This window comes from Entelurus aequoreus, linkage group LG01 (genome assembly GCF_033978785.1).
Source record: "Entelurus aequoreus isolate RoL-2023_Sb linkage group LG01, RoL_Eaeq_v1.1, whole genome shotgun sequence".
Taxonomy (NCBI): domain Eukaryota; kingdom Metazoa; phylum Chordata; class Actinopteri; order Syngnathiformes; family Syngnathidae; genus Entelurus; species Entelurus aequoreus.
Window position 1 is genome coordinate 89,032,124 of NC_084731.1, and position 15,000 is coordinate 89,047,123.

The window sequence follows — 15,000 nt, forward strand, 5'->3', positions numbered from 1 at the left end:
CAACCCTTTTGTGTGAATGAGAGTGAATGAGTGTAAATGGGGGAGGGAGGTTTTTTGGGTTGGTGCACTATTTTTAAGTGTATCTTGTGTTTTTTATGTTGATTTAATAAAAAAAACAAAAAAACAACAACATTTATTTATCATTTATAACAAAACAACAACAAAAAAACGATACCGATAATAAAAAAAACCCAGATACCAATAATTTCCGATATTACATTTTAAAGCATTTATCGGCCGATAATATCGGCAAGCCAATATTATCGGACATCTCTAATTTTTATTTAATTTTTTTGTCATAAAAAAATACAACCATGTGTGTTTAGGACTGTATCTCTGCAGACTGTATTGATCTATATTGATATATAATGTAGGAACCAGAAATATTAATAACAGAAAGAAACAACCCTTTTGTGCGACTGAGTGTGAATGAGTGTAAATGGGGGAGGGAGGTTTTTTTGGGTTGGTGCACTAATTGTAAGTGTATCTTGTGTTTTTTATGTTGATTTAATTTTTTTTGTTTTTAATTTCTTGTGCGGCACGGTACCAATCGATCCACGGACCAGTACCGGGCTGCGGCCCGGTGGTTGGGGACCACTGCCCTAGAGGACCGCCAAAAAATATCTGTTTCTCAGATATATATATATATATATATATATATATATTTTATTTTATTTTCCCCACCACTTGTGGCAGTAATGACAATATCAAACAAACAGAAGAAGTCTGGAGCTAAAGTCATAGAGAAGTTTCTTAAGCACAAAAATTATGACTTAAGTGGTGAAGCTGTATTTTCTTTTGCATCTTAATTTTATTGACAGTTTATTTAAGAAACAATAACTGTTAATTTAGTTGATTTATTTTGGCACAAGATAATTATAAGTGAATTCATTTTTAGTCAGTTATTTATGAGTCCCTTCTTATGCAGTATATTTGGCTAGTACTTATTTTTCTAATCAGCCTGACCTAAGCCTAGGGTTTATGTGTTAAATAAATAATAATCTTAAAGTTAAAGTTAAAGTACCAATGATTGTCACACACACTAGGTGTGGCGAAATTATTCTCTGCATTTGACCCATCACCCTTGATCACCCCCTGGGAGGTGAGGGGAGCAGTGAGCAGCAGCGGTGCCGCGCCCGGGAATCATTTTTGGTGATTTAACCCTCAATTCCAACCCTTGATGCTGAGTGCCAAGCAGGGAGGTAATGGGTCCCATTTTTATAGTCTTTGGTATGACTCGGCCGGGGTTTGAACTCACAACCTACCGATCTCAGGGGGAACACTCTAACCACTAGGCCACTGAGCAGGTTTTGTGATTAACACATGGTTTCATATCATTTGACAAGGATGTAAACTGTAAATAGGTTAGATATACAATTTTGAAAATGATTAAAATCATGCGTAAGATGACTTATTCAGTGTTAATATATTAGTGGGCCCCGGGCCCTTCTGTAGTGGAAAATTTAGGCCCCAAGGTCAAAAAGGTTGAGAACCCCTGGTCTACATAACAGGTAATGGTGGTTCTTTGGTCAAAATTTTGCATAGATGTATGTTTCTTCAAGCTGCTTTGTGACCGTCTCTTCAGGATGCGCCGTTTTGTGGGCGGTCTTAATTACGTGCCTCCACTTCGACTGCGTCTTCTCCCCGTCAGCCGTGTCGTGGTTTTTAGCGCTTCCATATCGCGTCTACTGACGGAAATAAGCTGTAAGTTAGAGGGTTGGAATTGGGGGTTAAATCACCAAAATGATTCCCGGGCGCGGCCCCGCTGCTGCCCACTGCTCCCCTCACCTCCCACGGGGTGATCAAGGGAATGGGTCAAATGCAGAGGACAATTTTCACCACACCTAGTGTGTGTGACAATCATTGGTACTTTAACTTAACTTATGAGCTACTTTGTATTAGAAATAGCAACAGCAGAGGATGCATATGCATGTATGAGACAGTCTGCCCCACAACAAGAAGATAGCAAAAAAAGAAGGAGCTTGTTGGACTACAATGGCGGACTTGCGCAAAGCACTTTGGATACATTTAAACCGTATATGGAGATATCCGCTGACGTCACCAATTGGAAAAACATCACAAATGGGGACAATTTCAGACGGTTTGTTTGGAGGAAGTATGAAAGACGGCAACATTGTTTTATAAATATCTCCGCCACGCCGCTACAGCTTGACTTCACGTTTTCGGGACTTATGTAGATTCCAAATACCCATTGGTACCTTTTTTTGTGTAAGAAAAGTTTGTTTTGCATTACAGTTTGCCTATAAAATAAGAGATGTTAACCATGCTTGTGTTGAGCGGACTTAGTTCTGCTTTGCACTACTGTAGGGATGTAATGACATGAACATTTCATATCACGCTTATACACTGAACTATTGTATTTACAAAACAAATAAACATACACAATACACTTACTTTGGCAGAAAAACTTCAATATTGTTTTGGCTTCTTTACATATTATTGCTATTAAAGTGTTTACAAATGATAATATTTTTCCATTTGAATTCGTAAAGGTTTTAAAGTGCTTTTTAATCATAAAGGGGAAAGAGGGTCACCTGGGTGCACTTCAGAAGTAAATAGGTCTTCACATCACTGTGTCCTAATGACACACAGTGTAGGTTGCACGATTGAATAGACAGCGGAGACATGCACGGACATTTGGAGTGCTCAAGTGAGTAAAAAAGGGTACCTATCACGGAAATTATTCATAAAATTATTATGGAAAAATTAATACAGCAAAATATTTTCAACATACAGTCGTCCCTCGTTTATCGCTGTCAATCGGTTACAGAAATGACCTCGCTAAATGAAGTAGTAAGCATTAATTACAAATATAATATTTTTATTGCTGGAGCATTAAAAACTGTTTACGGCTTTCTAAATACGTTTAACATTATGAAAGCTTTCCCAACATGAAAAAACACCCTTTAGTCACCTTAACACTCTTTTTAATCCATTATAGTAATCGTGCCAGAGGCTGAGCCAATCAGTGGCCACGATACTGAACAGAGTGCTCTGATTGGTTTGGTCTTCTCCAGTGCCCAATAGTAAGTATTGTACTTATAGTAATAGTAAAGTACTGCTATTCTAAGTTTACTTGGCCATTTATGCTTGGAAATACTTAATTCAGGACCCAAGAATTGTACAATATGCTTTAAAAATACCTCAGAAAATGCTGCAGTTCACACATTTACTGTAAGCCCCGATTAGACTGTTTTTTTTCTACTAGTTTAACGGCGATTTGTGATACAAAGAAAAAAACATTAGGGGTGTCAAAAAAATTGATTTTCCAATTAATCGTGATTCTTATTTGTAAAAATTCTTAATCAATTAAAAAAAATAAAAAATCTGTTCTGTCCAGCCACTCAGGCAAATCATATTGTTGGTGTAGTTACCCATACCTGCTGTACAGATTTACTTTAGAAAATAAAAGTGTATATGTGGACATGCTTATTGTTGCCTTATTTTTATTTGACTTTATTAAATGTTTGGGTCGAGTTTTCTTAAACAAAACCAGTTTTCTTTTAAGTAATATAAAAATGTATCATAGCTGTTTGTCTATTTTATGGAGGAATGTAGTTAATCATTTTAAGTGTCACCCAATGTTAATTAAAAAAATTATGGATTTTGAATCGAGCATTGTTATAAAAGGAGAATCGATTCTTAATCGAATCGTGTGGTGCCCAAAGATTCACAGCCCTAATGTATATATAAAACCCAAAACCAGTGAAGTTGGCACGTTGTGTAAATCGTAAAAAAAAATAAAAAATACAATGATTTGAAATCCTTTTCAACCTACATTCAATTAAATAGACTGCAAAGACAAGATACTTAACGTTCAAACTGGTAAACTTAGTTATTTTTTGCAAATATTAGCTCATTTGGAATTTGATGCCTGCAACATGTTTCCAAAAAGCTGGCACAAGTGGCAAAAAAGACTGAGAAAGTTGAGGAATGCTCATTAAACATTTATTTGGAACATCCCACAGGTGAACAAGCTAATTGGGAACAGGTGGGTGCCATGATTGGGTATAAAAGCAACTTCCATGAAATGCTCAGTCATTCACAAACAAGGATGGGGCGAGGAACACCACTGTGTGAACAAACGTGTGAGCAAATTGTCGAACAGTTCAAGAACAACATTTCTTAACGAGCTATTGCAAGGAATTTAGAGATTTCACCCTCTACCGTCCGTAATATCATCAAAAGGTTCAGAGAATCTGGAGAAATCACTGCACGTACGCGGCAATACCGAAAACCAGCGCTACTGCATCAAAAAGCGACATCGGTGTGTAAAGGATATCACCACATAGGCTCAGGAACACTTCAGAAAACCACTGTCAGTAACTACAGTTTGTCGCTACATCTGTAAGTGCGAGTTAAAGCTTTACTATGCAAAGCGAAAGCCATTTATCAACAACACCCAGAAACGCCGCAGCTTCGCTGGGCTTGAGCTCATCTAAGATGGACTGATGCAAAGTGGAAAAGTGTTCTGTGGTCTGACGAGTCCACATTTCAAATTGTTTTTGGAAACTGTGGATGTTGTGTCCTCCGGAGCAAAGAGAAAGAACCATCCGGATTGTTATAGGCGCAAAGTTCAAAAGCCAGCATTTGTGATGGTATGGGGGTGTATTAGTGCCCAAGGCATGGGTAACTTACACATCTGTGAAGGCGCCATTAATACTGAAAGGTACATACAGGTTTTGGAGCAACATATGTTGCCATCCAAGCAACGTGTTTTTCATGGACGCCCCTGCTTATTTCAGCAAGACAATGCCAAGCCACATTCTGCACGTGTTATAACAGCGTGGTTTCGTATTAAGACTGGCCTGTCTGTAGTCCAGACCAGTCTCACATTGAAAATGTGTGGCGCATAAAGAAGCGTAAAATACCACAACGGAGACCCCGGACTGTTGAACAACTTAAAGGCCTACTGAAATTAATTTTTTTAATTTAAACGGGGATAGCAGATCCATTCTATGTGTCATACTTGATCATTTTGCGATATTGCCATATTTTTGCTGAAAGGATTTAGTAGAGAACATCGACGATAAAGTTCGCAACATTTGATCGCTGATAAAAAAAGCCTTGCCTGTACCGGAAGTAGCGTGACGTCACAGGCTGAAGGGTTCCTCACATTTCCCTATTGTTTTCAATGCAGCGAGAGCGATTCGGACCGAGAAAGCGACGATTACCCCATTAATTTGAGCGAGGATGAAAGATTCGTGGATGAGGTACGTAAGAGTGAAGGACTAGAGTGCAGTGCAGGACATATCTTTTTTCACTCTGACCGTAACTTAGGTACAAGGGTTCATTGGATTCCACACTTCTCCTTTTTCTATTGTGGATCACGGATTTGTATTTTAAACCACCTCGGATACTATATCCTCTTGAAAATGAGAGTCGAGAACGCGAAATGGACATTCACAGTGACTTTTATCCCCACGACAATACATCTGCGAAGCTCTTTAGCTACGGAGCTAACGTGATAGCATTGTGCTTAAATGCAGATAGAAACAAAATAAATAAACCCCTGACTGGAAGGATAGACAGAAAATCAACAATACTATTCAACCCTGGACATGTAAATACACGGTTAATGCTTTCCAGCTTGGCGAAGCTTAACAATGCTGTTGCTAACGACACCATTGAAGCTAACTTAGCAACGGGACCTCACAGAGCTATGATAAAAACATTAGCGCTCCACCTACGCCAGCCAGCCCTCATCTGCTCATCAACACCCGTGCTCACCTGTGTTCCAGCGATCGACGGAAGGACAAAGGACTTCACCCGATCATCCGTGCGGTCGGCGGCTAGCGTCGGATAGCGCGTCTGCTATCCAAGTCAAAGTCCTCCTGGTTGTGTTGCTACAGCCAGCCGCTAATACACCGATCCCACCTACAACTTTCTTCTTTGCAGTCTTCATTGTTCATTAAACAAATTGCAAAAGATTCACCAACACAGATGTCCAGAATACTGTGGAATTTTGAGATGAAAACAGAGCTTTTTTGTATTGGATTCAATGGTTTCCGAATATTTCCGTTTAACTATTGACGTCACGCGCATACGTCATCATACATAGACGTTTTCAACCGGAAGTTTAGCGGGAAATTTAAAATTGCACTTTATAAGTTAACCCGGCCGTATTTGCATGTGTTGCAATGTTAAGATTTCATCATTGATATATAAACTATCAGACTGCGTGGTCGGTAGTAGTGGGTTTCAGTAGGCCTTTAAACTGTACATCAAGCAAGAATGGGAAAGAATTCCACCTGAAAAGCTTCAAAAATGTATCTCCTCAGTTCCCAAACGTTTACCGAGTGTTGTTAAAAGGAAAGGCCATGTGACGCAGTGGTAAAAATGCCCCTGTGCCAACTTTTTTGCAATGTGTTGCTGCCATTAAAGTCTAAGTTAATGTTTACTTGCAAAAAAAAATTAAGTTTCTCAGTTTGAACATTAAATATCTTGTCTTTGCAGTCTATTCAATTGAATATAAGTTTAAAAGGATTTGCGAATCATTGTATTCTGTTTTTAGTTACGATTTACACAACGTGCCAACTTCACTGGCTTTGGGGTTTGTGTGTATATGTATATATATATATATATATATATATATATATATATATATATATATATATATATTTCCTCACACACATTTTTTTTTACATGTATACATACACATAAATATACACATATACACACACATTTCCCCCCATTTTCCAGAGAAATTTCCCATTTATTGAAATGCAAATGTCGACAGGTATGCCCTCTCTCCCTTCGTTAAACACAACAAACATCAGTAAAAAGCCGGAAGAGACTTTGAGGTTGTTCTTCTGTCTTGTTTAGGAAACGTCCAAGCAGTATCAATGCAATGTTTTCGCCGAGCGCCTGTGAGTGCCGTCGGGCAGGACCGATATCAAATGAATGTGGGAAAAAATGGGCTGCGGCAAAAATGAGTTTTTTTTACGGCCAGCAAAAGGGTTGCATGTGCCTATCAGACAGCAATGAGTTTATGCAAACTTAGACAGTGGTATGACGTTAATGTGTCTTGTATTAATGTAAGCATTTAAGAAAGCTAGGAAATGAGCAGTATTACTGGTCCAAATGTGGCTATCATTTAGGGTTTTACCATCATTTTAATTTCAGACAATATTATTGATTATCGGGAAATACCATGGTTTACCATTAATACTGGTAATCGTTACATCCCTGCTTTGCACAAAACACCAAGAAACAAACTCGGTAATGTCTCTGTTCATTTAAAGGCAGTTAACTTGTGGTGCTACTGATTGACCTGTAATATGGGTGGGTTGACATTGTCAGTCTGAAAGGGACAATAAGTCATTTTGAGGTGTACTGCAAGAAATGAATTTGTCGGCAATCCATGCTTTCTTTCTATAAATCTTTAATATTGTTCTGTTTTGTGTGTATACAATAGGTGAGACACAAACTGTACAGTGCAGACATAATTTGTTTGCATATTATGGACATAAGAGGAACTGAACATTTACTGAAAGACAGCAGACAGTACGAGCCACCTTTTGCTACCCAGCTCACTAGAACAGTACAGGATTCACACAGGTGAGATGCTGGGGATCAGCTTGTTTTACTCGCTCCTGCTTTTCATTTTTACGTGACCCAAACAAGTGTTCTTTTAAATGCTGTCAGGCATATCGATTGGTGTAAATCAGGAGCAGAATTGAGCTAAAAGCTGCTTTGTTTTTAGCACACATTTCCTACAAGACAACATGCACTAGCCCCTTGCCATCCACCCACGTCATTGGTCCATTTTGATAACACGTGCAACAAGTGGAAACAGTCCGAGCAGCGATAGGAGGACATAATAAGCGCCCTACCTAGCTTAGATACAGCCGACACAACAGAGCGGCGCTAAGGATTACTGATAAGTCATATGGTGTGTGTCTGCGTAATAAGGCCTTCTTCTGTCAGAGGAACAGAGTGAACCTGAAAGAGACCAGCTACATCACGAGCGCAGCTCTAGATGACTCTAAAGTGCGCCCGCACTGGTCACAAATGATTACTGCACGTCCACTCTGCAATGTGGCACATGAGTGGAAATTAAACGTCACCCGGGTTTGACATGATTGCGCCCTTCTAATTAAAGTGGACGCTCTTTCTGTGTGCGTTGCTCATAATTGTAGCCTTAGCGCCGAGCCAACCACTAGTGGGGAAAAACCTCTCAGGACATACTCTCAGTAATTGCGCGCCGCGTCAGGATGTGTGATTAGCACCCTGGAAAACCCTGTTATATCTGCATCTTTGGTCCACGGATGTTTTTCACTGGACCGTCATTATTCTACAACTTATGCCGCAGACCCTCAACAGCTGCTGCTAACTACCCTGACAAGGTGGGCTTCTCTGAATAGACTCTTCCAGCACAGGGCCACACATGATATGAATTCAATCATAGTAACATGTATATGTACTATGAAAGTTGCTCAACAAAACAGTCATCAATAATAACAACTCAAATGCAAGTGGAACTAAATCTGTAAGATTCGTGGTACTGAATGTGATGCAAACAAATCAGTGACCAAGTTCTGCGCTCAAACAATCTCTGCGGCGGTGGACCATGACTCTAAGGGGATACATAGACGATATACCTGATTGTCAGGGCTAGATTTCCTAGCAACAATGTTACAACGAGTGTCACAATGCACGTTAACAATCAATATTTCGTTGACGCGAGACAAGTACAACACCAGCCTAAAGACTTCTTTCTCATCGGTGCGTGGCGCGCGTTAGTCTGGTTAAGGTGCGCTGGATTCACCAGCGTCTCAACATTTGGTGTACAGTGGAGCCTCGAAGGTCAAACGCAATCTGTCCTGGCACACTGGGCAGACCCTGATATATTCATATTTTGAAACTATTGTGAAGGAAATCTTGTCACGGCTGCACCTCGTGATTCCTTATGCACCACATAAGAATACAGCTGTTTTTAGAACGTGCTGCAAGCATTATATTACGGGTATGTTATACCGTTTTCTAGCTCCGAGCACGCCAACTAATGATAGCGATTTTTGGCAACTAATGTTAGCCACCATTGAATGTATAGCAGTCGTAACAACAACTGCAGATTAGGGCTATCTTCAGCTACCGATTTTCATAGTTGCATCTGATTTAGGGCTGGGCGATATATCGATATACTCGATATATCGATATACTCGACATATCGCGGGTTTGTCTCTGTGCGATATAGAAAATGACTATATCGTGATATTCGAGTATACGTTCTCACGCAGTTGCTTTTAGCTGCAGGCATTACACTACAGGCTCTTCTCACTCTTTCTAGTCTATCCTTCTCACAGAGACAAACAAGCGCACCTTCTTACATACGTCACATACGTAAACGCCCTCGCGTAGCAGAGAGGTAGCAGCATGGGTAACGTTAGCTGTGGTGCGAGTGGTAATACGAGAGAAAGAAGGTGCGAATCTGGTAACAAATGAAGGAAGAATTATTTCCCAAGACAAAAAGCACGGGGTCCATCGTCTGGCGGTGGTTTGGCGTCAAGTGGGAATATGTCGAACAGACAACCGTCATTTGTCAAGTGTGGAGCAAAAGCGTTGCTACAAAAAGTAGCATTACTGCTAATTTGTAGCATCATTTGAAAAGTCACCTGCTAGAGAATGAAGAGTGCTTACTCCGCATGTCAACATCTCCGTTCGGTGCCACACCAACAAAATGCCGAGGCAACCATTTCCACATCAACACCGTATGAAAAAAAAAAAACGACATAAGGAGATAACGTCCGCCGGAAGCTACCACATAGCGAAGGACGTACACTATTTGATTTCCTATTGTGCAGCTCATTTTTATTTGACAGTTATTGAAATATCTTGTGTGACATCATGCACAAAAGTGCACTTTAGTTGTTTTAAACTATTGTAGTGGCGTTCTGTACAAAAAGTGCACTTTAATTTAGTGTTGTTTTGATTTGTCATCTTAGTGACATCATGCACAAAAGTGCACTAGTAGCTTGTTTTAAAATGTCTCTGACAATCTTGCACTTTCTGTTTTGAAATGACATGAATGTTTGTGCCACTGCTTAACTGTTTAATAAATACAGTTTTGGTCAATTGACTTAGTTGTGATTTCCCTCTCTGCATGAAAGTTTAAAATGAGCATATATTAATGCAGTATGAACAAGAATGTTTTAATGTAGACACATAGAATCATCATAATGCTGTGATTATATGCATCAAGTGTTCATTCAAGGATAAGGCAAAATATCGAGATATATATTGTGTATTGGGATATGGCCTAAAAATATTGAGATATTAAAAAAAGGCCATATCGCCCAGCCCTAATCTGATTCATCTGACGGAGCTAGTGGGGATCCTATCAAACAGATCTCATGTGCAACTTTGTGCACCTAAAAAGGCTAAACCCCAGAGATTGGGTGGTTTAGTAGAGTCTTCAGATCGACCCAGTTAAGGTGGTGAAGCGCTGAGAAGACTCTCAGGCTTGAATTAGAGGAAGTAAAAGTTGTAACAAGATTTTCGTAGGTGAACTTGCAGAATGATCATTATCGTTGCCAGAGGGCAGCCATGAGGGAGGACTGGTGCCCGAGCGAACTGGTGGAAGCTACACTTTACGTGTTCGACGCATGCTGTGTCCAGTTTCCGGCGGGTCCCACCAGCGGGCACAAGGCGTGCAGTGTTATGGCGGGCTCCGTGTTTGGCGGCACGGTACAACGAGCCTCGCAGCCCTTATCTCTGAACGTCCTTCCAACAAACCCGCTTTAAAAGGGGGGCCTCGGGTACACAACTCAATTCAATGTCCGACAATTCGACTGCAAAGTTGATTGTCGAATCAGACTTCTTACAAGTTGAATCGTCAAATAGTGGACTCTTCTAAGACACCCTGGATTGTTAGTTGCTTCTCTGGGACTGCTTTTGTGTGTACTGTATGTGCACGAACTCTGAGCGTGTATGTTTGTTCGAGACAGCCGCGAGTGATACCCATTAATGGCATTAATCGTATTTGGACCACATTTACTGAATTTAATTTGTAATTGTGATGTAAGTAGACATTTATTTGCTCAGCCGCGCTTTTAAACCACTAATGGCAACATGTGCTATTATGTTGAACATTCACACATACAGCAAATTTAACCACTGTTAATAGTAAAATGTGACTGATAGCAAAATGAGTTTAAAATTTTTGGTGTACCCTCTTACACTTTCTTCATACTGCTGGTAAGACTGGCCCTTCTTCTGGAATAAGTAAGTCAAAAAATCCCCCAAAAAGCATTGTATTGTTAAAGTATCCAGCGACTTAGGAGGCCTATTTTTCATGGGGAAATTGTGAATAAAAGGACTTCAGGGTGTTGGCCTTCAGAGGTTCCACTGTGTAAACTAACAACCAGCGATGAGAGAAACTACAATACAACTTCCCGGTGAGACAACAGCAGAAATACACTTGACAAGTTTTGTCCTAAGTACACCGATCTTGCTGTTATTTTGTCGTTTCAGTCGCAGAGCAGACACATTATTCAAGTTCACTTGTTTTAACCAGAGGTCGCGGTACCAGAGGGGAGGAAACAACATGTGCTTCAACTAGGGAGTAAAGCCTAGAGCTGTGGTCCTGACGTGCGAGCGGTTTCATTTTATTCCACCTGTTGCTGAGGGGATAGAGCTCGTCTGATTAGTGACACAGCCTCGTTTCTGTCTTCGTGGTCATTTATCTCGGTCCAGTCCAGAGGGAGGGACAGCTACTGAAATCACATCTGCTGAGCCTCTAGCGTCTCTTTTACTGCCGCTAACTGGACGAGTAGGATCACAGTATTCGTATCTACTCACAGAAAATATATGAGTGAATACCAGTGTGGTGCACTGGCATCGGAACCAAAAGCCCGGGTTTTGAACAAGGATTCAAGTCTTGAACAGATCCGAGCTAAGTGGACGGTCACAGTGAGGATTGTATTTGGTTTGCTTTCATTAAGGAGGGTACTCCATTTTCTTTCCTTGCAGTTCCCCACACTACAGCTTGTCATGCGATATTTCGATTGAGGCTAAAATACCTGTGCCGTTTGAAGGTCTCATCAAACCTTAAACCAGCTATTAAAAGCCAGTACATTAAAACTGCCTTCATGTCACAAGCCACACTTCTGTATACAGTGCCTCAAACTAAGTGACTTTAACACGATTTACCCTGTTCACTTTTACCCTCACTCTTACCTTTAAAATTCAAGTTATTGGGACGGCAGCAGGTTTTGATACACCGCCAGGAATAGGAGCTCATATCTGTCCCTAAAAGGTACAAACTGTGCGATTGTACCCAAAGGACTACTTCTTGGACACCATGGTAACTATGTACCTTTCCAGAGCCCAAGCAGTGGCAAGCCATCCTCTGAGAGTGTAGGCTTGAGCTTTTCCATTCAGTTACATTCTACTTGTCCTCTGCTACTCCATGTAAACAACACTGCTACCTTGCTGCCTGAAACTTCGCCTTCATCTGCTTGGTGCTACAAACACTTGTCTTTGTTTCAAGCGATGTGCCGATTTGAGCAAGTCCTTGCTGGGATTCTTGAGTGGAGCTACGAGTGCGGATGTCATAGCATGCTTTAAGCGGCTGACAGGGAGGTAGCAACTGAAGTCAGTTCTGTATCTGTACAACCAAGCAGCTTGGTCTTCCATCAGCCTTTTGATAAGCTACCAACAAAGCAATAAACAAAAATGATAGACAGTGCCTGTCAAATAAGAACAAAACGTGTCGAATCAGAACAATGTGTGACAGATCTAAATGCACAGCTGCGTCCTCATCACTCCGTCATGTTTGTCTTAATGATTTAAAAATGTTGTGTAGCTTGTGTACGTGCAATGTGCGTCTGAGGCCCGCAGCCAGCAAGCACATTTGGTGACAGAACAGTTGACTATCAGAGGAGGAAAAGCAGGCCCCTTGTAACAGATTGTCACAGGAAAACAGCGGTGGTTACGACACTTGGGTACTTTTTGTAGTTGTTGACATTTTGCGAAGCCTGTCTTCTCCAAAGGAAGGTCAAGCTGCTGCCCACTTCCAGCTGGCTGTCGCCATCTTCTTCCTTTCTGGCGCTCTGCTGCCTACAACATGAGTTATGTCCAATAAGGTGAGCAGTGAGGTGCCTGGTGTGGCTCCCCACTGCCGACGAGTCCAAACTTGGCTTTGAGTTTGTTTTGTCGCATTTGTTGCAGAGTAGCTGGCTTTTCCTGGACTCCGCTTAGCCGGGTGAGAGAGGGAAAGATACTGGGGGCGGGGCTATGTCGCCTCCTTGTCAGGTTTGCTGACAGGCTTGCCGCCATTCATGACCACTGGCTCGCTGGTTGTGCTTTTGGAAGGCGGGCCCCCGGCGAGCTTAGGCACCGCCTCCCCTACGTCGTGCAACGAAGGCTCTCGGTACATCGCAACTAGAGGCGTGGGCAGGAAGGTGTCAGGGGGTTCATTTAATGCGTGACACGAGGGGGTTGTGATGGTGAAGAGGTGAGGACACAGGGAATAAAGAGAACATAAAAGTGATGTATGAAGTGATAGTAGAACATATGAATGAAAGTAGGAATTAAGGGGAAGGATGAAAGAAAGAGAAATGGGAAAATTCATTAAAGACTCTTTCAGCCATTAAAAAACATGTCTGTAATAAAACAAACTGATCTGGACTAAAACAGTGATGCGATGCTTACCTTCTATAGGTTTAGGCAGGAAATGTGCAGCTGGTTTGGTCTTCTTGACTCGGTTTCCCTTCATGGCCTGGCCTTCCTTGTTGAGGCCCAGAAACCAGGCGCGGCCCGACTCCTTCTGCCTGTAGAGCATGGAGCTGTAGATGACGTAGTAGTTCTCAAACACAGACTCCTTAAACTTGCACTCCGGGGTGAACAGTTCCTGAAGAGAGAGGCAAAAAAAACGGTCAAAAACCTTTTTCACCATCTGATTGATTGATTGAAACTTTTATTAGTAGATTGCACAGTGAAGTACATATTCCGTACAATTGACCACTAAATGGTAACACCCGAATAAGTTTTTCAACTTGTTTAAGTCGGGGTCCGCCTTAAAATGATTCATGATACAGATATATACTATCAAATACTATCAAATATATACTAACATCATAATACAGTCATCACACAAGATAATCATCAGAGTATATACATTGAATTATTTACATTATTTACATTATTTACAATCCGGGGTGTGGGATATGGAGGGGGGGGTTAGGTTTGGTTGGTATCAACACTTCAGTCATCAACAATCAGCATCAACAATTGCATCATCAGAGAAATGGATATTGAAACAGTGTAGGACTGACTTGGTAGGATATGTACAACAAGTAGTGGACATAGAGAGGGAGATCAGAAAGTATAAGAAAAAGTGTCATCATTTGATTGTTTGATTGTTTACATTTGATTATTTATAATCTGAAGAGGTATTATGTGGAAGGGAGGGTGTTAGTTTAGGGTTGTAGTTGCCTGGAGGTGTTCTTTTAGTGCGGTTTTGAAGGAGGATAGAGATGCCCTTTCTTTTACACCTGTTGGAAGTGCATTCCATATTGATGTGGCATAGAAAGAGAATGAGTTAAGACCTTTGTTAGTTCGGAATCTGGGTTTAACGTGGTTAGTGGAGCTCCCCCTGGTGTTGTGGTTATGGCGCTTTACAAAATTAAGTACCTAAGAGGAATGGAAAAGACGCTTGGAGAAAAGAGTCTGGAGGCACAAGCCATTCCAATGAATGAGCTCATCTGTTGATTGTTTTAATGAGCCGTTTGATCAGTGAGTCGATAAAATGTCCAAGGTGATGTGTTCACGTTGATTATTTTGTGCCGAACACAAATCAGCAATTAAACAACACCTTTCAGAACCAATTATTTCATATGAAGAGGAAAAATAGTCAAACAATCTTTAAGAGCAAGCTTTACTTTCATTCACCAGCAGCTAAAATCCATGTCTGTATAGGAAAACCAATACTGGAACAATTTTAATGATCTTGGGTGGCTACCAGACTGATCTTCC

At 40.9% G+C, this 15,000-nt stretch overlaps 1 protein-coding gene across 3 annotated transcripts in view; it reads right to left on the reverse strand.

Moving 5' to 3' along the window:
- Nucleotides 1-15,000, reverse strand: part of LOC133658645 (fibroblast growth factor 14-like) — a 163,707-nt gene that overhangs the window by 4,963 nt on the left and 143,744 nt on the right. For 2 of the 3 annotated variants that reach the window (XM_062060895.1, XM_062060915.1), the window contains exons 4-5: nt 13,678-13,876; nt 11,676-13,407 (exon numbers count right to left, since the gene is read on the reverse strand). In XM_062060895.1, coding sequence (XP_061916879.1) covers nt 13,259-13,407; nt 13,678-13,876 — 348 coding nt within the window. In that variant the 3' untranslated portion in view covers nt 11,676-13,258. Of the gene's footprint in view, nt 1-11,675; nt 13,408-13,677; nt 13,877-15,000 lie in introns of those variants that run through there. The other variant, XM_062060906.1, reaches the window with a different exon arrangement.